This window comes from Euleptes europaea, chromosome 7 (assembly GCF_029931775.1).
Source record: "Euleptes europaea isolate rEulEur1 chromosome 7, rEulEur1.hap1, whole genome shotgun sequence".
Classification (NCBI taxonomy): Eukaryota; Metazoa; Chordata; class Lepidosauria; order Squamata; family Sphaerodactylidae; genus Euleptes; species Euleptes europaea.
The window spans coordinates 92,609,078-92,632,514 of NC_079318.1; the positions used below are offsets into that span (position 1 = coordinate 92,609,078).

Here is a 23,437-nt window from a genome sequence, read left to right on the forward strand (position 1 = left end):
CCATTCCATAAGAAGAAGAAGAAGAGTTGGTTTTTATATGCCGATTTTCGCTACCACTTAAGGAAGAATCCAACTGTCTTACAGTCACCTTCCGTTCCCCTCCCCACAACAGACACCCTGTGAGGTAGGTGGGCTTAGAGAGTCCAGAGAGAGCTGTGACTTGCCCAAGGCCACCCAGCTGGCTTCACGTGCAGGAGTGGGGAACCAAATGCAGTTCACCTGATTAGCCTCCGTCGCTCATGTGGAGGAGTGGGGAACAAAACTCGGTTCTCCAGATCTGAGTCCACCGCTCCAAATCACGGCAACCACTACACCACGCTGCATGGTTTGCCGACAGCCAGGAGAATGGGAGCTTCTTCTTAACTTCATCCGGCAGGCCATGCCATAAGGTGGGAGCCCCAACAGTGAATGCATGTGTCTGGGGTTAGAAGTGTGTGTGTTTTCAAGTGGAGTTCTACACTTGTGGAGTCGTGGGATTGTGGAAACAAAGACACAGTCCCGGTGGTTTGATCTTAGGGCCGGGGTGGGAGAAGATCCTCCCTGGAGATCCCTTCTGAATGTGGGCTTTTAATAAACATGCAGAACACGTCCCCTCTTTTTCTCCTCTGTTCCCCACCCTGACGTGTTCCTCGGCCCCACTCAGGTGGTCTCGGGTTTGGGCTGAGGGTGGCGGCTGTGATGGATTTCACCCTTTCAAAGCGACGCGTTCTGTTTGGGAGCGAGCTGTCTGTCTCAATTTGGAGTGAGTCTGCTTGCTCCCCTGATGTTTAAATGCTTTCTCCTCCTCGGAATGGGGGATGGAGATTCATTTGTCTGCGTCAGGCAGCTGTCAGCAGGCATGAGACGGAGAGGGTGGGAGGAAGGAGGAAAGTCATCCCGTTCCTTGGGAATACGGGCCTGAGCCAAGGCAGGGATACAAGCCCGTGAATGACAGAAGTACTAAATAAAAGGAGAGTTCCTGTAAGCATGTACAGAGTAGCTAGATTTGAGTCCGTTAGCACCTTAGAGACTACAAGATTTTGGAGGTATGAACTTTCAAGAGTTAAAGCTCGCTTCATCAGATACAAGTTGGAACAGAGACTCAGGGATATAAAGACTCCGGGATTTCCAATCTTACTTGTATCTGATGAAGGGAGCTTTGACTCTTAAAAGCTTGTACCCCAAAAAAATCTTATAATGTAAGAACATAAGAAAAGCCATGCTGGATCAGACCAAGGCCCATCAAGTCCAGCAGTCAGGTCACACTGCAGCCAACCAGGTGCAACTAGGAAGCCCCATAAACAAGACAACTGCAGCAGCAGCATCCTGCCTGTGTTCCCCAGCACCTAATATATTTGGCATGCTCCTCTGATCTTGGAGAGAATAGGTATGCATCATGGCTAGTATCCATTTTGACTAGTAGCCATGAATATCCCTCTCCTCCATGAACATGTCCACTCCCCTCTTAAAGCCTTCCAAGTTGGTAGCCATCACCCCATCTTGGGGCAGGGAGTTCCACAATTTAACTATGTGTTGTGTGAAGAAATACTTCCTTTTAAAAGTTTTGAATCTCTCACCCTCCAGCTTCAGCAGATGGCCTCGTATTCTAGTATTATGAGAGAGGGGGAAAGCTTCTCCCTGTCCACTCTCTCCAAACCATGCATAATTATATAGACCTCTGTCATGTCTCCCCTTAACCGTCTTCTTTCCAAGTGAGACATGGCCCCCCAGTCCAATAAATCCACCCCCAACTTTCTAGTCCACTGTAGTTCTCACTAGCCTCTCCCGCCGCATTTGGTGGTACACTGTGTAGGTGTACGTTAAGAAGAAAGGGAACCAAATCTCCCCCCCCCTTCACTCCCAGCGTCGAAAAGCTTCCTTCACCCAGCCTGGTCTCTGGAGGCGATTCAATTCTTATTCACCGGGCGTGAGTAGCTATTTACAAGCCTGGTTTTGGGACTTCGGCCAGAATGTGTATACAGAGGAGTCCGGGGCTGACGGGAGCTGTCTTGCACAGAAGCGCCCAGATGGCTTTCGCCGCTGCTGCGGCAAAAATCCATCCCTCTCCGTTGCCCTTTCGGCTTGGGTACAGAAAGAGAAATAAGCTTTGTGTAACTAAACATAAACCCAGCAGCTGTGGATGGCACTAATCCCCCCCTCCAATCCTAGCCGGAGCATCTGCTTTCCTTCCTGTCTTAAAGCGGCACTCTCCCTCCGGTTCGCTCGCCCTCGACCTAGGGCTTGTCTGTGAACAAAAGAACAGAAGAAAGGCCAAGCTGGATCAGACCGAGGTCCATCAGGTCCAGCAGTCTGTTCACACAGTGGCCAACCGGGTGCCTCTAGGAAGCCCTCAAACAAGACGACTCCAGCAGCATCCTCCTGCTTGTGTTCCACAACATCTAAAATAATAGGCATGCTCCTCTGATCCTGGAAAGAAATAGTATACATCATGACTAGGTATCCATTTGGACTAGAGGCCTTGGATAGCCTTGTCTTCCATTAACATGTCCACTCCCCTCTTAAAGCCTTCCAAGTTAACATAAGAACATAAGAAAGGCCACGCTGGATCAGACCAAGGCCCATCGAGTCCAGCAGTCTGTTCACACAGGGGCCAACCAGGGGCCTCTAGGAAGCCCACAAGCAAGACGACTGCAGCAGCACCATCCTGCCTGTGTCCCACAGCACCTGATATAATAGGCCGGTTCCTCTGATCCTGGAGAGAATAGGTATGCATCATGACTAGTATCCATTCTGATTAGTAGCCCTGGATAGCCCTCTCCTTCATAAGAACATAAGAAAGGCCCTGCTGGATCAGACCAAGGCGCATCAAGTCCAGCAGTCTATTCATACAGTGGCCAGCCAGGGGCCTCCAGGAAGCCCCCAAACAAGACGACTGCAGCAGCATTTTCCTGCCTGTGTCCCACAGCACCTCATATAACGGGCATGCAGATGCTCTTCCACTGAGCCAGAGCCCCTCCCCATGGCTCTCCAGGGTCTCAGGCAGAGGCCTCTCATATCACCTCCTGCCTGGCCCTTTTAACTGGAGTTGCTGGGAATTGAACCTGGGATCTTCTTCTTGCAAAGCAGATGCTCTTCCACTGAGCTGCAGCCACTTCTCAGACTGGCAGCGGCTCTCCCCGGTCACTCCCAGGGACTGTAGATGTAGAAATGCAGTGGAGGCTTAGTTTTGGGTGGGGATAAGGCCAAGGGGCTTAAGCAAAGGCTTTGGTAATGCGGAGGGGGATTGCAAGGCCGCGGGAGAGCTGGCCCCATTTGGGAGGTGTGGGGAGATGCAGGCGTAAGAAGGAAAGAGGGAAGGAGATGGAATCTATTGAGAGACCGGGGATTGGTCAGGCTGTATCAGGGCATGAATGCAGGGGAGGGAGAATCAATTGGGAATTTGGTGGCAGCCAGGCGGATTTCCCCTTATTTCTACAGCGTTGCAAACCTGTCGTCCCTCCAAGCGGCTCAGAGACGTTTCGGTGGTTCTCCCCCCTCCCATTTGTAATCCTCATGACAACCCTGTGAGGCAGGTGAGGCTGAGAGGGGGGTGGGAGGAGCCCCTGAGCTTCACGGCTGGGTGCAGATTTGAACCTGGGTCTCCCGGCTCCTTGTTGAAGACTCTAACCACTACACATCACTGCTTCTCAGACGGCAAGACTGGGACCGGGAATGCGTGGCTGCTGCTGCTGCTGGTGGGTTCTTTTGTTACGAGGGCCGGATATGATATAAATGTCACTTGTTCGGGCTGGGCCATGTGGACCATAAAATTTAATACACCAACAAGAGAGGGGAAACAGACTTAACCCTAAAAACAACAGAATTAAGTACCCAAAGGTCAAGAAAAATCAACATCCAAGGCCGAAAGTTATACAATATAAAAGTTATGTCAATGCAAAATATGTATATATTTATTACCGGCTAAAATCAATAACATAGATAAAGCCTTCAATAGCCTACCAAACCAAAGTGCTTATGTAATCCTACAACACAAATTGGCATAAAATCACAAAATTAGACTTCTTTTGCGATTTTATGTCTATTTGTGTTGTAGGTTTACATGAGCATGTTGGTTTGGTCAGCTGTTGCAGGGCCTTATATATACTATTGATTTTAGCATGTGATAAATATATACCGGTACATATTTTGGCAGAAAATAGCGAAGACTTGAAATGACTACTGCTGAAAGTTAAAAGAGAAAGTGCCAAAGCAGGACTGCAGCTGAACATCAAGAAGACTACAGGAGAATTACACAACTTTATGGTTGATAATGAGGAAATTGAGATTGTTGAAGACTTTCTATTCCTTGGCTCCATCATCAACCAAAAGGGAGACGGCAGCCAAGAAATCAGGACATTGAGACTGGGAAGCTCAGCCATGAAGGAGCTAGAAAAGATTTTGAAGTGTCAGGATGTGTCACTGGCCACCAAGATCAAGTTAATTCATGTCAGCGTATTCCCTATTACTATGTATGGGTGTGAAAGCTGGACAATGAAGAAAGCTGACAGGAAGAAAGTAGATTCCTTTGAAATGTGGTGTTGGAGGAGAGGGTTACGGATACCCTGGACTGCCAAAAACACAAATCAGTGGGTTATAGATCAAATCAGGCCTGAACTGACCCTAGAAGCTAAAATGATAAACTGAGGCTGTCGTATTTTGGTCACATCATGAGATGACAAGAGTCATTAGAAAAGGCAGTCATGCTAGGAAAAGTGGAGGGCAGCAGGAAAAGAAGAAGACCCAACAAGAGATAGATTGACTCTATAAAGAAAGCCACGGGCCTCAGTTTGCAAGATCTGAGCTAGGCTGTCAAAGATAGGACATTCTGGAGAACTTTGATTCCTAGGGTCGCCATGAGTCGGAAGCGACTTGACAGATAACACACACACACGCACACATACACATTTTATATTGACATAGCCTTTATATTGTATAACTTTCAGCCTTGGATGTTGATTTTTTTCTTGAACTTTGGGTACTTCATTCCATAAAATTTAATGCCAGGTGCCAGAGGTACAAACTTTATAGAAGACAACGCCAGTTAATGATATAATATTTTACTTTGGGTTTTTTTTTACTTTAAATACAAACATGCTTTTAAAACAAGAACTCTTTACAGTATTTTCTTTTATTTAACAGCCTTTGATTGCTGACACCTAGAGGGGTGGCTGCCTCAGCTGGCTTGCGGGCCAGATAAGAGTTCTCAAGGGGCTAGATCCTGCCCCCGGGCCGCATGTTTGACACACCCTGTGTTAGCTTGTGGTCGAGAGGGGAGGGCAGAGGAGAGAATCCCCCCCTCCAAGGAATGCCCTCCATTAGATGCAGCCTCGGCTTCCCACTGGCAGATGCGAATTCTAACCAGCCAATTTCCTCTCTGCCTTCAAGCCCCGTCCATCTGTCAGGGCCGGCTGGGTGTTTCCCGGTGAGGGATTCGTGCGAGCCGAGAATTGATTTGAAGACTGTTCATCGACCCAAGGCGGGGGGATAGGAGAAAGCCGCGGCTCCCCCAGCAGAGGAGAGGGGCAGGCATGTGAGCGTCGTGCTCACATGAACACAGGAAGCTGCCTTATACTGAATCAGACCCTTGGTCCATTGAAGTCAGTATTGTCTACTCAGACTGGCAGCAGCTCTCCAGGGTCTCGGTAGAGGTCCTGCACATAACCCACTTGCCTAATCCCTTTAACTGGAGATGCCGGGGATTGAACCTGGGACCTTCTGCATGCCAAGCAGATGCTCTACCACAGTCCCTCCCCATCTACACACATGAACACATGAAGCTCCCTTCTGCTGAACCAGACCCCTGGTTTATCGACGTCAGTATTTTCTACTCAGACCGGCAGCTGCTCTCCAGGGTCTCAGGCAGGGGTCTTTCACGTCACCTCCTTGCCTCGTCCCTTTAACTGGAGATGCTCTGGATTGAACCTGGGACCTTCTGCATACCAAGCAGATGCTCTACCACTGAGCCTACCCCCCTCCCCTGTTCGGGGTTGGCTAGCCCACCTTCCCTGAATTTGGACCAAGGCTTGCGCCATGGCTTAGCCCAAAAACCTCTCCCAGCCCCACCCACCCCACCCAGCATCGGGCCTCAGGGCTACTTTTGTAGAGGATTATCGAGTCCCAGATCCACCTCTTTCGATGTATCTGCAGAATTCAGAGTTGGCACGCCCGCCGCACAAGAACTGGTGGCAGCGTTGGAGGATGGCTTGATGGAGAATTATCAAATTATATATGATGCGGAGAAGCCGGATTGTGAGATCTTTTTCTTTGATAATCTGATTGCTGGGAGGGGGTGTTCATTTAGTGAAACTGACCGTCTGTAGACTCTGGAGAGAAAAATAATAACTTTTGGGGTCAGGAAAGAATTTTCCTGCAGGCTAGATTGGGCAGGGAGCCTAGAGATTTTTTTTCCTTCCTCTGGGTATAGAGCAGGGGTCACTGGGGAATTTTTTTTGGGGGGGTTAATTATTAATTTCCTGTGTTGTGCAGAGGGTTGGACTAGATGACCCTTGAGGTCCCTTTCGGCTCTATGTCTCCGTGTTTCTAACCTCTTCATGCAGTGCAAGATAGTCCTCTGAATCCTCTGCTAGAGGGTGTGGCGATCTGGCTTGGGGGGGAGTTTAGAAGAGGGGCGATTAGACAAATCCATTGAGAACTGATCCCATGAACACATAAAGCTGTGTTCCGAACCCCGTAGGGTTGCCAACCTCCAGGTACTAGCTGGAGATCTCCCGCTATTACAACTGATCTCCAGATGATGGAGATCAGTTCCCCTAGAGAAAATGGCCGCTTTGGCAATTGGACTCTATGGCATCGAAGTCCCTCCCCTCCCCAAACCCCGCCCTCCTCAGGCTCCGCCCCAAAACCTCCCTCCGGTGACAAAGAGGGAGCTGGCAACCCGACAAACAGTCCCGATTCTCCAGCACCTTGGGCAGAGGACCTTCCCAGCCCTACTGCAGGCGATCCTTTTTAAGCGGGATTTTTGGGGACTGACGCCGTGGCCCTGAACATGCAAAGCATGTGCTCTACCAGTGCGCTGTGCCATCCGGGGCGCGCGCTTTCTCGGCTGTTAATATTCCGGAGCCGTGCTCTCTCTGGCATTGGAAAATCTTCTCGGGCTGAAGCGTAGCTGAACCTCCAGCTCCAGAGGGGGGCAGGGAATCCTTGCGCGCCGCACACCCTCTCTCCTTCTCTTCTCATTAATTAGCACTTCGCTCGGGGTGATTCCAAACGGGTTTCTCTCGTTCTGCTGCGGAAATGAAATGCAATCCCACCGCAGCCACCAGCCGGCCGCGAGAGCATTTTTAAAAGTCTGAGCACTCCCAGACGGTGAGGGGGGGAAAGGAGAGGAGGCCGTTCATCCCTCCTGGGTTTGCTCTGTAATCTGTTTATGCCCCAAGCGTCGAGTACATGGGGAGGTTTTCAGCACGGGGGTGGTAATGAAGGCGCCTGGCTCTCCTGGACTTGATTTATTTCAAAGGTTCATAAGACCGTAAGAGGAGCCCTGATGGATCAGACCAGGGGTCAATGTAATCACATGAACACATGAAGCTTCCTTATACTGATTCAGACCCTTGGTCCATCAGAGTCAGTATTGCCTACTCAGACCGGCAGCGGCTCTCCAGGGTCTCAGGCAGAGGTCTTTCACATTACCTACTTGCCTAGTCCCAGCTTGCTGGGGGTAAAGGGAAGATGACTGGGGAAGGCACTGGCAAACCACCCCGCAAACAAAGTCTGCTTAGGGAACGTCGGGATGTGACGTCACCCCATGGGTCAGGAATGACCCGGTGCTTGCACAGGGGACCTTTACCTTTTACCTAGTCCCTTTAACTGGAGATGCCGGGGATTGAACCTGGGACCTTCTGCATGCCAAGCAGATGCTCTACTGCTGAGCCACGGCCCCTCTCCATGGCTCTCCAGGGTCTCAGGCAGAGGTCTTTCACATCACTTACTTGCCCAGTTCTTTAACTGGAGATGCCGGGGATTGAACCTGGGACCTTCTGCATGCCAAGCAGATGCTCTATCACTGAGCCACGGCCCTTCCCCATCCACCATCCTGTCTTACATACTGGCCAACTGGTTACTCTGGAGATCCGACAACAGGCCATAGAGGAGGAGGAGGAGAAGAAGAGTTGGTTTTTATATGCCGATTTTCTCTACCCCTTAAGGAAGGACCAAAGCGGCTTACAATCACCTCCCCTTCCCCACCCTACAACAGATACCCTGTGAGGTAGGTGGGGCTGAGGGAGCTCGAAGAGAGCTGTGACTAGCCCAAGGTCACCCAGCTGGCTTCATGTGGAGTGGGGAAACCAACCCGGTTCACCAGATTAGCGTCTGCCGCTCATATGGAGGAGTGGGGAATCAAACCCTGTTCCCCAGATCAGAGTCCACTGCTCCAAACCACCACTCTTCATAAATTCATAAACATCAGCACGACTTTAACAGAAAAGAAGAGAGTTTAAGAATGAATAAGGCTTGGCTTCCTGTCCTGAAAACCTCCAGACTAACAAAGACTACAGTTCACAATAGCCATGCAGATTAGCTTTGGATTTCACAAATTAACAGATCACTTTAGGATACAATGGTTCCATACTAACATACCACACCCTCATTAGCACATTATCTTGATACTTACAGGACAATGATTTGCACATTGCCTTTGATACTTTTTGCAGGATGATTCAGCTTTTTGCAGGACAATGATTCAGCTCAAACCCAACCCCTTTCTGACTATATATTACTCTTCCTACACACTTGACACTGAGAGACACTGTCCTTCAGTGTTACTCCTCTGAAGATGCCGGCCACAGCTGCTGGCGAAACGTCAGGAAAGAAAATACCCAGACCACGGTCACACAGCCCGGATAACCTACAAGAACCAATGAACTCTGACCGTGAAAGCCTTTGACAATATTATGAAGAAGAAGAGTTGGTTTTTATATGCCAACTTTCTCTACCTTTAAGGAGTCTCAAAGCATAAGAACATAAAAGCCCTGCTGGATCAGACTGAGGCCCATCGAGTCCAGCAGTCTGTTCACACAGTGGCCAACCAGGGGCCTCTATGAAGCCCACAAGTAAGACAACAGCAGTGTTATCCTGCCTGTGTTTCACAGCACCTAATATAATAGGCCTGCTCCTCTGATCCTGGAGAGATTAGGTATGCATCATGACTAGTATCCATTTTGACTAGTAGCCATGAATAGCCCTCTCCTCCATGTACATGCCCACTCCCCTCTTGAAGCCTTCCAATTTGGCAGCCATCACCACTTCCTGGGGCAGGGAGTTCCACAATTTAACTATGCAGCTTACAATCGCCTTTCCTTCCCCTCCCCACAACAGACACCTTTCGAGGCAAGTGGAGCTGAGAGAGTTGGGAGGGAACGGTGACTGGCCCAAGGTCACCCAGCAGGCTTCGTGTGGAGGAGTGGAGAATTGAACCCAGTTCATCCAGATTAGAGTCCGCCGCTCCCAACCACTACGCCACACTGTAGGGTTGAGCCGCTGAGTCACAGCTGCTTCCAAGGGGCGTGGGGGTGTGCAGGAATGATGAGGTATATAAAGAATAGCAAGTGGAGAAAATTTAAGAAAGATGTAGACAAGCTTCACTGCAATTTAAGTAAATGTAGATAAGCTGGAATGTGTCCAGAGGAGGGCAATGAAGATGGTGAGGGGTCTGGAGACCAACGGCTATGAGGAAAGGTTGAAGGAGCTGGGTTTGTTTAGCCTGAAGAAGAGAAGACTGAGAGGTGATATGATAGCCAACTTCGAGTACTTGAAGGGCTGTCGTACAGAGGTTGGTGCTGAGTTGTTTTCCGTTGCCCCAAAAGGTCGGAACAGAACCAACGGGTTGAAATGAAATCAAAAGAGTTTTCGGCTAAACATTAGGAAGCGTTTTCTAACAGAGCAGTTCCTCAGTGGAACAGGCTTCCTCGGGAGGTGGTGAGCTCTCCTTCCCTGGAGGTTTTTAAGCAGATGCTAGATGGCCATCTGTCAGCAATGCTGATTCTATGACCTTAGGTGGATCAGGAGAGGGAGGGCATCTTGGCCATCTTCCGAGCATGGAGTGGGGGGTCGCTTGGGGTTGGGGGGAGGTAATTGTGATTTTCCTGCTTTGTGCAGGGGGTTGGACTAGATGACCCTGGTGGTCCCTTCCAGCTCTTTGATTCGATGATTCTAAGACCGCTGCGATTCCATAAAGTTTGCCAAAGGCCACCCAGGTAGATTTGGGCTCGACGTCTGATCCGGCCCACTAAAGCTTCTTGATGTTTTTGCTACCCGGGCAGCGGCTCTTCCCTGCTCTGTTCTTTCTCTCCTCTCCCCATCCCTTCACACACACACCCCCGCCAATTAGTCTTGGGAAAGCCTAATTAGGTACCGCTGGAATTGGGATGCGGTTGCCGTGGAAACCCGGTAGCAGCCCTGGCGTTGGAAAAGTCTTTCCTCCCAGGGAGAAAGAGATCAGAGCCTTCCCGGCGGCTGGGTGGAAAGCACTGTTTTTCCTCCTCCTTCACTCATTCTCTGTGTTTGCAGTGCCCCAGGGCAGGAACCTGTCAGGCGGGGAATGCCGGAGCTTGGGGGGGGGGGTGTCTATTTAAATAGATTTCAGAGGGGTTCTCCCCCCCCCAGCAAAAAGATTGAAAGTTTCCTAGCACGCGCATAGCTTAGCACGAACGGAGCTGGGCCTGGTGAAAGAGGAAGGATAGAAAATTCTTCCGGATGCCAGTTAGGGCAAAAACGCATGGTCGCTTTATCCTCCTTTAATCCCTGTTTTAGCCAGGATCGAACTCACATTAGGCGAAACGCATGCATTCAATCGTGGCTGAATCCTGGCTGAAACAGGGATTAAAGGAGGATAAAGTGACCATGCGTTTTCGCCCTTAGTTACTTCTTGGCCTTAAGAACATAAGAAAGGCCCTGCTGGATCAGACCGAGGTCCATCAAGTCCAGCAGTCTGTTCACACAGTGGCCAACCAGGAAGCCCACAAACAAGACGACAGCAGCAGCATTGTCCTACCCATGCTCCACAGCACCTAACATAATAGGCCTGCTCCTCTGATCCTGGAGAGAATAGGTGTGCATCATGACTAGTATCCATTTTGACTAATAGCCATGAATAGCTCTATCCTTCATAAGAACATCAGAAAATCCATGCTGGATCAGACTAGTATCCATTTTGACTAGTAGCCATGGATAGCCCTCTCCTCCATGAACATGTCCACTCCCCTCTTCAAGCCTTCCAAGTTGGCAGCTATCGCCGCATCCCGGGGCAGGGAGTCCCACCATTTAACTCTGCGTTGTGTGAAGAAATACTTCCTTTTATCTGTTTGGAATCTCTCACCCTCCAGCTTCAGCAGATGGCCCCGCGTTCTAGTATTATGGGAGAGGCTTTTTCAAGAAGAGGTCCAAATATGGACCCTCATTGTAAGACTTATAGGGAATATATACAGTATGAAAATGGTCAATGGAAATTAAAAATAAGGAGGAATTAGGTATTTTAGATTGGTTTAAATATTTCCAATTAAATGATATATTTCAAAAAGATCAAAGGTTAGGGTTGATAGATTAGTCAACTTTGGAGGTAGTATTAGAATCGGAAAATAAAGGTATGATTTCCAAAATGTATCAACTGATATTAGAATTCAATCTAGAACAAGAAAGAGCCAAAAAGGTTATGATAGCATGGGCAGTAGGTAATTGGGATTTTCCTGGTTTGTGCAGGGGGCTGGACTAGATGACCCTGGTGGTCCCTTCCAGCTCTTTGATTCAATGATTCTGGAAGATTGGGAAAGACTTTGGAAAAAGAATTTAAATTTACAATTGCTAGTAGTATAAGAGAGAATATGTATAAGATGTTTTACAGATGGTATATAACCCCAGAGATATTGGCCAAAATGGACAAATCTATTTCTGACAAATGTTGGAGATGTAAAGAACAAAAGGCACATTTTTCCACGCCTGGTGGACCTGCAATTTAGTTAAAAAATTTTGGGAAAAGGTTATAAGAGAAACTAACAATTTGATTTACGGGAACATAAAACGGAAACCAGAATCCTGCCTAATAGGCCTATTACCAAAAGAAATGGAGAAAGTAGATAAGATGATCTGTCATTATAGTTTTGCGGCTGCAAGAATAACATTAGCTAAAACCTGGAAGGGAGAAACTAGGCTTCTTTTAAAGGATTGGAGAGATAAAGTATTATATTTTGTACAAATGGCCAAATTAACTAATAGTGTACATGGAAATGATGTCGAAGTTTAAAAGAGACTGGCATAAGGCCCTTGTACACTGGGCTAACATGGCAAAGACTGATTTTATGAAGATTGTGAAAGAGTTCTAAATAAAATATTGTAGTAAACTAAATATATAGTGGATGATATAAAGTTAAGGAAAAGAGGAAGACCCAACAAGAGATGGATTGACTCAATAAAGGACGCCACAGCCTTCAATTTGCAAGATCTGAGCAAGGCTGTCAAAGATAGGACATTTTGGAGGACTTTCATTCATAGGGTCGCCATGTGTCGGAAGCGACTTGACGGTACTTAACACATACACACACACGCACACACACACACACATATAAAGTTAAGGGGTACTTATCCGGAAGTCACAATGGGGGGAGGGGTGGGCACATAACACGAGGGAGGGAAGGGGACTTTTACTTTTAATTCTATACATTTTTTGTTTTTTTCTGTTTTAATTTTGCTTAAAATCCTTTTTCTTTCTATTTTTTCTGTAATTTCTTTATTTTTTAAAAAATATTTTCTTTTTCTGTCAGTAAAAATTCTATTAAAAAAAGGAATCTCTCACCCTCCAGCTTCAGCAGATGACCCCGCTTTCTAGCATTATGAGAGGGCTTTGGACCCTCATATCTGTGGGACCGCCACTCCTGCGATGCTCCGGGACGACAGCTTCACTCAACCGAGCAGGGCCTTTTGCAGGTGCCGCTCTGCAAAGAGTCAAACTCGGCAGTTGCCCCATATGTGCGACCTCTGATGTAGCCCTCAACCTTATGGAATGGCTTGCCTGAGGAGGTCAGGAAAGCTCCCGGGCTCCTGGCATTCCGCAAACTATGCAAAACCAAATTATCCTAGAGGGCCTTTTTATAACTGTAATAGGGACCACACTAACGCAGGGGTCCCCAACCTTTTTGAGCCTGCGGGCACGTTTGGAATTCCGACATGGCATGGTAGGGTTCCCCCAAGTTTGGAGGAAAATCTCCTTTCTCTCGGTGTGGGACCAAACCATGGATTTAGGTATCCGCAGATCTGCCAACGCTGAGGAATCGACATATAGATTTACTTCATCATCAAACCTTTTTACTGTGTTGGCGACATCAATGATTTGATAGATAATTAAGCAACATGACCTCAAATGTTGCAAATATAGACACAGTTAATGGCACTCTGCACCCAAGAAGAGGTTGTGTGCATGGTTCTGATCTAGAAAGGCATGTATGCAAAGAAAAGGTATTCATGGAATCATAGAGTTGGAGGGGGGAGCACCGGGGTCATCTAGTCCAACCCCCTGCACAATGCAGGAAATGCCAAACTACCTCCCCACCACTCCCCCAGTGACCCCTATTCCACACCCAGAAGATGGCCAAGGTGCCCTCCCTCTCATGATCTGCCTAAGGTCATAGAATCAGCATTGCTGACAGATGGCCATCTAGCCTCTTCTTAAAAACCTCCAGGGAAGGAGAGCTTACCACCTCCTGAGGAAGCCTGTTCCAATGAGGAACTGCTCTAACTGTTAGAAAATTCTTCCTAATGTCTAGATGGAAACTCTTCTGATTCAATCTCAACCCGCTGGTTCTGGTCCGAACTGGGGTAATAGAAAACAACTCGGCACCCTCCTCTCTATGACAGCCCTTCAAGTACTTGAAGATGGTTATCATATCCCTTCTCAGTCTTCTCCTCTCCAGGCTAAACATACCCAGCTCCTTCAACCTTTCCTCACAGGACTTGGTCTCCAGACCCCTCACCATCTTTGTTGCCCTCCTCTGGACACATTCCAGCTTGTCTACATCCTTCTTAAGTTGCGGTGCCCAAAACTGAACACAGTACCGTAGGTGAGGTCTTACCAGAGCAGAGTAAAGCGATACCATCACTTCACGTGATCTGGACACTATACCTCTGTTGATGTCGCAAATATAGACACAGTTAATGGCACTATGGACCCAAGAAGAGGTTGTGTGCACGGTTCTGATCTAGAAAGTCATATATGCAAAGAAAGGTATTCCTCAAAAAGCACGATCGAGCCACGGTTATCTATGTTCTGATTACATCCAGGTTAGATTACGACAGTGCACTTTACATGGGTCGCCTCTGAAGACAATTCATTAATTTCAGCTAGTTCAGAATGGGGCAGCGTGACTGCTGCTTGGTTCATAGTAGAGAATGCATACTTCCGGTACTGAAACTTCTACCACCAGCAATCGGTTTTCAGGTTCAATTCAAGCTACTGGTTCTTATTTTTAGACCGCGTCAAAGGCCTCTGACCGACCGCCTGCTCCTTGTCTGACAATAAAAAATGTATCCCAGCATGCAGTTTGGCATATCTGTGAAATTTAAAATTATACACGCTTTGCCTTTTTAAAACGAGCTAAATCTGGAATGCAATTAGTGCCAGAGAGAGGAAGAGAACTGACAACTGCTGCAACCTATGGCACCTTAGCATGTGCATTTTAGGGGTTTTTTTTGTTTTCCATCCAGGAAAAAATAAAAGTTAAAAATGGTGGTGGAAAGTGTTATCAAGTCACAGCAAACCCACAGGTTTTCCGAGGCAAGAGACGAATAGAGGTGGTTTGCCATTGCTTGCCTCTGCATAGCAACCCCTGGACTTCCTCGGTGGACTCCCATCCAAGTATAAACCAGGGCCAAACCCTGCTTAGCTTCTTAGAGCTGACGAGATCGGGCTAGCCTGGGCCATCCAGGTCAAGGCAAGAGACGTTCAGAGGTGGTTTGCCGTTGCCTGCCTCTGCATAGCAACCCTGGACTTCCTTGGTGGTCTCCCAGCCAATTACTAACCAGAGCTAACCCTGCTTAGCTTCCTGATGCTGACGAGATCAGTCTAGCCTGGGCCATCCAGGTCAAGGCAAGAGACGTTCAGAAGTGGTTTGCCATTGCCTGCCTCTGCATAGCAACCCTGGACTTCCTTGGTGGTCTCCCATCCAAGTGCTAATCAGGGCTGACTCTGCTTAGCTTCCCAGAGTTGATGAGATTGGGTTAGCCTGGGCCATCCAGGTCAAGGCAAGAGACGTTCAGAGGTGGTTTGCCATTGCCTGCCTCTGCATAGCAACCCTGGACTTCCTTGGTGGTCTCCCATCCAAGTACTAACCAGGGCCAACCCTGCTTAGCTTCTGAGATCGGTTGAGTTTGGGCTGGCCTAGGCCATCCAGGTCAAGGTGGAAATTAAAAAAAGGAAGCACAGATTTTTTCAGCAAACTGAATAAAGTGCGCTATTTGGACAGAAACAGCAGTATTTTTGGATTTTGAGGAATTAGCACCTCCCTCGGGGACATCTTAGGAAAGCAGTTGTTATTTCTTGTGATGGTTGACCCAGATGCAAGTTCAATAGTTTTTGCAAACTCGGCGATCGCCAGGATCGTGGCTGTTCACGCCCAGCAGAAATGGATCAGACCTTGTCCCTGACGTTATATGAAGCTTTGGAGATGCTTAGAGCAGCCCCCCCTTTTTTTGAGCCTGCAGGCACCTTTGGAGTTTGGACACGGGGCGGTGGGGACACTTTCAGAATGGCTGTTGCAGGAGGCAGAGGCAACCACATAGGTCATTTATGCATGGGAGTTTTACCCGAGGGTCGTTGCTGGCTGGACCCACACTTTCCTGTTGGGAATCTATGCCCCAGCAGTCTCCAAGCTGAAATCAAGAAGCTTTTGAGTCCCCGCCTCTTGAAATGCTGCTTTTTAATTGGCTTATTTGTAGTGCTTACTGTGAGAGAAAATTCCCCACCTCCACAAAAAACACAATTGCCACATAAAAAAGCATTTTAAGAACAAAAAACAACAATAACGGAGCAATCTGAAAGGTGGGGGGAGAAATCCAAGCCTCTGTTTTAAAAAGCCTTTCTTCCACTTAGAAAGAGCTCTGAGGAAGCAGGAAGTATTTCAATCCCCGCCTCCGGACATGCTGCTTTGTAATTGGCTGTGAGCAAAAACAAGCTTGGGTGCCCCGCACTTTGCCTTCTGCATGGGGATTTCACCTGGGCTTTGCTCAGGGGAGAGGGAAGGGTTGGGTTAACAGAGGAATGGGAAGACCCGGACATTGCGAGGGCTTGCCGCGAGGGACAGAAAACTCTAATGGACAGAAAACTCATGCATAACTCCAAGGAACAACTGAATCAGATTGGGACAAATGTTGGTGAAAGTACCCATGCATAAACGGCCATAATGTCCGGGAGCAGAATTAAACGTAGCTCTCATAGTAATTCATCAGCATTTCAGGCAGAAACTCGGTTAAAAAGAATGCCTTTTAATCTGCAAAGCCAATCAAAAGCCCTGCTGGGTAAAAAAACAACAGCAACACCCCACCTAGCCCTACCCACTTTCTAAAAGCACTTGGCAGGCACCAGGAAGTGTGTTGGTGGGTGCCATGGCGCCCCAGTTAAATTGTGGAACTCCCTGCCCCAGGATGTGGTGATGGCTGGCAACTTGGAAGGCTTTCAAATGGGTGTGGACAGGTTCATGGAGGAGAGGGGTATTTATGGCTACTAATCAAAGTGGATACTAGTCATGATGCATACCCATTTTCTCTAATATCAGAGGAGCATACCTATTATCTTAGGTGCTGTGGAGCACAGGCAGGAAAATGCTGCTGCAGTCGTCTTGTTTGTGGGCTTCCTTAGAGGCACCTGGTTGGCCACTGTGTGAACAGACTGCTGGACTTGATGGGCCTGGGTCTGATCCAGCAGGGCCTTTCTTATGTTCTTATGTTGGTGATCCCTGTTTTAGGGCATACTGGTTGGCTGTGATCTGTTGCCCTCTGCCACCTTCAAACTCACGAGAAGGCCAGGAGTTAAAACCCCATTGTACTGAGATGCCTCGGGAGTACATGAGAGACAATCTTCAGGGTTTCTCCCTGAGCTTTTGGTCAACTGTGAGCTGTTAGGTCTACGGAGGCAGGGGCCACAGCTCAGGGGTAGAGCATCTGCTTGGCAAGCGGAAAGTTCCAGGTTCAGTCCCTGGATGAGGTGGTAGGAGATGTGAAAGACCTCAGCCTGAGACCCTGGAGAGCGGCTGCTGGTCTGAGTAGACGATGCTGACTTTGATGGACCGATAAGGCAGTTTCATGTGTTCGTATGTGGCTTGCTTGCTTTTGCTTGCATTAACTCAGATTTATTCATTTAAACATTTTTTATTTCAATACATAAACATAGACATACATTAAAAAAGAAAAGAAAACAATCTCTCTATATATTTATACACATATATACATACATATACATATATACATATACACATATACAAATACATAAGATTTCCGCTTTCAATTGTAAAGGATATATCTATAATAACAAAATTATTGCTAGCTGCCTAGTTACATTTTATACTCTATATCTTACTTATTGTCCTTATTGTCATCATAGATTATCTACTTTCCTCTATTATCTTAAGTTCTTATTCTTTTAATCTTCAAGATGAAGATTTATTCATTTTTTGTTGTTACCCGCTCTCCCCCAACGAGCTCGAGGCAGGGAATGCGATTCTCCTTGCCTCTATTTTTTTGATCCTCACAACAGCCCTGTGAGGTAGGACAGGCTCAGAGAAAATGATTGGACCACGGGGTCATCTGCTAAAGCTGGAGGGTGAGAGATTAAAAACAGATAAAAGGAAGTATTTTTTCACACAACGCATGGTTAAAATTGTGGAACTCTCTGCCCCAGGATGTGGTGATGGCTGCCAGCTTGGAGGGCTTTAAGAGGGGAGTGGACATATTCATGGAGGAGAGGGGTATTCATGGCTGGTTAGAATGGATATTAGTCATGCTGCATACCTATTCTCTCTAGTATCAGAGGAGCATGCCTATTATTTTGGGTGCGGTGGAGCACAGGCAGGATGGTGCTGCTGCAGTCGTCTTGTTTGTGGGCTTCCTGGAGGCACCTGGTTGGCCACTGTGTGAACAGGCTGCTGGACTCAATGGACCTTGGTCTGATCCAGCAGGGCCTTTCTTATGTTCTTTCTTATGTTCTTATGTTCTTATGTCAGCTTCTCATCTTAGCAGGGACCTGAACCCAGATCTCTCCAGTCCTAGTGTGAAACTGCAACCACTATACCATGCTGCCTTTCCGCTTCAGGCCTTTTATACTGGTAGTGCTGCATTCGTCATAAAGGAAGCCTTTTTCAGGTCGTGGCTTGGCCTGATTTCTCTCAGCAGGGAGGAACAAAGCGTGGGGGGGGGGAGCAGATTGGTTGGCTGGACCACTGGAGGATGAATGGAAATCGGCCCTCTTGACTCCCACCCTCGGCCTGGCCTGGCTCTCCCACCCCCAACCACTGCGCCGCCCTGTGTGAACCCGACGGTTGCTGTGACAACTGATTGTCATCCCGGCATGGCTTTCCAGGAGCGTTTGCTCTCTGAAGTTGGTTGTGTCATTCAAGTGGGCATGGTGGCGCGGTGCCAGGCAGGTGGTTGGCTGGTAGCAGGCAGGGCGTTGCTGCTGATGAGCGCCGGCGTGCGCCCGTGGCTCTTGCATGCGCGAGCGAGCAAATCGTTTGGAAATTGTGGGTTCTGGAATCGTTTGGCAATTGTGGGTCTCTCTTTTTTTTTTGCAAAGCAGTTGTGGAAAACGGCAAGAGTAGGCAAATAGATCAGTACCCCCCCCATCTCGCTCACACTGAGCTTCATAGAATCATAGAGTTCAAAGGGACCACCAGGGTCATCTAGTCCAACCCCTCTGCAAAGTGCAGGAAACTCACAACTACCTCCCCTCTACATCCCCCAGTAGGGTTGCCAACCTCCAGGTACTACTAAAGCGTGTGCTGTTATTGGAAGGCAACAAAAGAAAGCGTATAACAGAAACACAGACCACAATAATTCTGTTAGATCAATGTAAAAAACATGTGGCCAAATTGATCTGTGCTAGAGATAAAGAGTTACACTCATTTTGATGCTCGGAGGACATGTTCTCCACTTGCCCTGGGCCTGTTATACAAGGGTAACCTTCCTTCCTATCTGGATTCTCTGGTTAGTCCAAAGTTATGTCGAATCTTTATGCATTCAAGATTTAATTGCCCCTTTTCAATGGTTTTGCTGGGTTGTGGCCTAAGGATCCCCTTTTCAGATCGGCTGTGTCCCTGCCCTCTTCAAAAAAATAATTAAAAAAATGAGGAATTAGCTATAAATTTTAATAAACCTCAAATTATTACGTTTGCTCCTCTTCCACCTAAAGAGAGACATGGATAATTAATGGGCGGAAGATTTCCCAGGTTTCCTCGTTTAGGTATTTGGTTGTCCTATTTCATTCCACCTTTACCCCCAGCTGGGAAGGCGATGGCAAACCACCCCGTAAACAAAGTCTGCCTAGTAAACGTCGGGATGTGACGTCACCCCATGGGTCAGGAATGACCCGGTGCTTGCACAGGGGACTACCTTTACCTGTCCTGGAGATACCATAAACCATTGGCCGCTCAGAAGTCTGCGGCTACTCTGAAGGCAATCAGGGGTCCCCAACATAGCACATATGGGTGGCATGGTGCCTGCTGACACTCTCCTGGCACCCACCAAGTGCTTTTAGAAATTCGGCGGGGCTAGTTGGGGCATTCTGCCCAGCGAGGCTTCCGACTGGCCATTGGAGATTCAGTTGGCTGGGCGCATTTTTTTAAATGTTGCTTTGATGGCAGCGGCCGCCACAGCACAAAGGTCTTAGCTCTGTGACTGAAGGCAAGCTGCAGCAGTCGTTTTGTGGCTGGCTCCGCCCGCCGAGGCAGCCATTTTGTGGCCGCGCTCACCATGCTGTTTCCAAATGGTGCCCGCAGGCTCAAAAAGGTTGGGGACCCCTTCTGTAAAGCGTGGGTGTGGCTGGAGGCACGTACCCGTGGGCACCTTTCTTTCCCTCTGTTCTTAGACCGAGGTCATGAACAATAAAACTATAAAACTTAAATAAGACTCATCTTTAAAAACGCTTCCCTTTGACTCTTTCTCTGCAGCCTCCAAAAAACGAGCCACAAAATAAGTACACTGAGGTTTAGAGTCCTGTAAAAGGAATTGAACCTTTTGCTCCAAAGTTGCTCGAGAAAACATGGACGGTATAATCCATTTTAGCCTAAGTTGGTATATGTAAGGACAATGCAAAAGGATATGTACCGAGGAGTACACCAACTGAAGAGGGCAGGGGCACAGCCGGTCTGAAAAAGGGATCTTTAGCATACAGCCCAGCAAAATAATTGAAAAAGGGCAATTAAACCTTGAATGCATAAAGATCCTACATAACTTTGGACTAACCAGAGAATCCAGATAGGAAGGAAGATTACCCTTAGATAACAGGCTCAGGGCAAGGGGCGAACCCGTGGGCACCTGTAGGAGGGCAGGAGCCAAAGGGCTCACTGCCAAGGCCTCCGGGGAAACCAACACAGGACCCCCGGACCCCCCTGTTGTTCCGTGTATTGTTTTTTGTGTATAAAGGGGAGAAGATCGGTCTCTAACTCTCTTTCTCCCTCCCGCTTTGTGCCAGCTCTTCGTGATCGACAACGGTGCCGACGACTGGCGGATCGCGATGACCTATGAGCGCATCCTCTACATCAGCTTGGAGATGGTGGTATGCGCCATCCACCCCATTCCCGGGGAATACAAGTTTTTTTGGACGGCCCGTCTGGCCTTCTCATACACGGCTTCGCGGGCGGAGGCCGACGTGGACATTATCCTCTCCATCCCCATGTTCCTGCGGCTCTACCTGATCGCCCGCGTCATGCTCTTGCACAGCAAGCTCTTCACGGACGCTTCCTCCCGCAGCATCGGGGCCCTGAACAAAATCAACTTCAACACCCGCTTCGTCATGAAGACCCTCATGACCATCTGTCCCGGGACTGTCTTGCTGGTATTCAGCATCTCCTTGTGGATTATCGCCGCCTGGACGGTGCGTGTCTGCGAGAGGTGAGCTGCTCGCGCGGGCGTCTTGGATTCCTCGCCGTAGCTAAGGTGGCGAGGATTCCGTGCTCAAGAGCTCGTAATGTTCTGCGGCCCAAATCCTGCGCTAGAGCAAAGGCGGCGAGTGTTCCGTGCTCGAGCAAAGGCGGCGAGTGTTCCGTGCTCGAGCAAAGGTGGCGAGCGTTCCGTGCTCGAGAGCTCATAATGGTCTGCGGCCCAAATCCTGCGCTAGAGCAAAAGGCGGCGAGTGTTCTGTGCTCGAGCAAAGGTGGCGAGGGTTCCGTGCTCGAGAGCTCATAATGGTCTGCGGCCCAAATCCTGCGCTAGAGCAAAGACGGCAAGGGTTCCGTGCTCGAGCAAAGGTGGCGAGGGTTCCATGCTTGAGAGCTCGCAACGTTCTGCGGCCCAAACCCTGCGCTCGAGAGAAATTTCGATACTGTGACTTGCGCACCGTTACAAAAAATGGAACAGATTTTGCATAATGTGTGTGGCGGTTATTGCTCGCTTGCCTAATTGAGTTGAGGGTTGCTGTCAAGCCTGAAGCCCTCTTTCCAGCCACTGAAAGCCTTGTCTGTCCACCCGAGCATTCACCATCTTCGAGCATATCTTTTCAACCACGAGAGAGTGAGATACTTGTTTTTTTAATCACAGAAAGGAAAACCTGTGGGCCAAGCTACGTGTGACGGGGAGTTCTGTGGCTGGAACTTTATTTTATTTACTTAAAACAAACAACTTTAGATGCTTTTATCGCTAAAAAACAGAGTTGTGGCAATGGGATATGTGGATCGGGGCTAGGGAAAGGTGACACTGGTCATTTATGCATGGGTATTTTTAGTCACGTTTGCCAGACAGTTTGGCTCTCAGATCCCTGGGAAGCACCTGGCTACCCTGTATCTCTCTCTCTCTCTCTCTCTCTCTCTCTCTCTCTCTCTCTCTCTCTCTCCCCACCCCCCACCCCCCACTTTCCCTAACTGTCATGGCTTTTCTGCAAAGCTAGGGTTGCCAGGTCCCTCTTTGCCACCAGCGGGAGGTTTTTGGGGCAGAGCCTGGGGAGGGCGGAGTTTGGGGAGGGACTTCAATGCCATAGAGTCCAATGGCCAAAGCGCCCATTTTCTCCAGGGGAACTGATCTCTATTGGCTGGAGATTAGTTGTGATACCAGGAGATCTCCAGTTAGTACCTGGAGGTTGGCAACCCTATACAAAGCAGCTGGAAAAAAGAGGGAGAAACGAAACTCAGCCTGAAAGTAGAACGAAACCAAAAGGGTTGAGCTAAGCACTATTAAAATATCAACAAATATATCTGTTTTATTATTATGGTGCACAATTACGTTGAAAACCACAGGGACATTTACATACAACACATTCACAGTTGACGTATATCTGTACAATGACCAAACTAAGACCAGACTCGTTTAGACCACTCGTTTAGTGGTCATACATAAAATTATTATATAATACACATCCTGACGTCCCCATTAACGTACTACAAGGTAAAAAAATGTACAACCCTTTTATTATATGTGGCTTTGTGTAGGAATGTTTATTCCATGTGTGTTAAAACATGGCCCACAGCTAGGGTTGCCACTGGTCCCTCTTCACCACCGGCGGGAGGTTTTGGATCGGAGCCTGAGGAGGGCGGGGTTTGGGGAGGGGCTTCAATGCCATAGAGTCCAATGGCCAAAGGGGCCATTTTCTCAGGGGGAACTGATCTCTAACAGCTGGAGATCAGTTGTCATAGTGGGAGATCTCCAGCTATTACCTGGAGGTTGGCAACCCTACCCACAGCTCATCACAGGATGTGTACACATCAACGAGCGTGAAAGGTAGAATTCTACACAGAGCCACACAAAATGAAACGGATAATAATAAAACAGATCTATTTGTCAATATTTTAATTGTGTTTAGCTCAGCCCCTTTGGTTTCGTTTTCTGCAAAGCACCCAGGGAGTTGTAGGGAGGCGGCTGGGAACGGGTGAGCCCTCGTTCTCCTCCTTCGCAGACACGTCAGCTTGGCAAGAGCAGCCTGAAAGTAGAGAGCGTGCAAACCATGAAGCTGAGGGCGCATTACTCAGCATTGCGGGGTGGGGTGGGGGGAGGTTAATGCTCACCGTCAGAGAGACTTTGGCATGCGGTGTAGTTAAATTGTGGAACTCCCTGCCCCAGGATGTGGTGATGGCTGCCAACTTGGAAGGCTTGAAGAGGGAAGTGGACGTGTTCATGGAGGATAGCGCCATCCATGGCTACTAATTAAAATGAATAATAGTCATGATGCATGCCTATTCTCTCCAGGATCAGAGGAGCATGCCAAATATATTAGTGCTATGGGACACAGGCAGGATAATGCTGCTGCAGTCGCCTTGCT

The 23,437-nt window shown here is 48.3% G+C and overlaps 1 protein-coding gene across 1 annotated transcript in view; it reads left to right on the forward strand.

The window, feature by feature from the left end:
• The window catches only part of KCNN3 (potassium calcium-activated channel subfamily N member 3), a 138,696-nt gene that overhangs the window by 36,807 nt on the left and 78,452 nt on the right, over positions 1-23,437 (forward strand). The window contains exon 3 of the mRNA XM_056853503.1: positions 20,663-21,081. Within this exon, the coding sequence (XP_056709481.1) occupies positions 20,663-21,081 (419 nt within the window). The remainder of the gene's footprint in view (positions 1-20,662; positions 21,082-23,437) is intronic.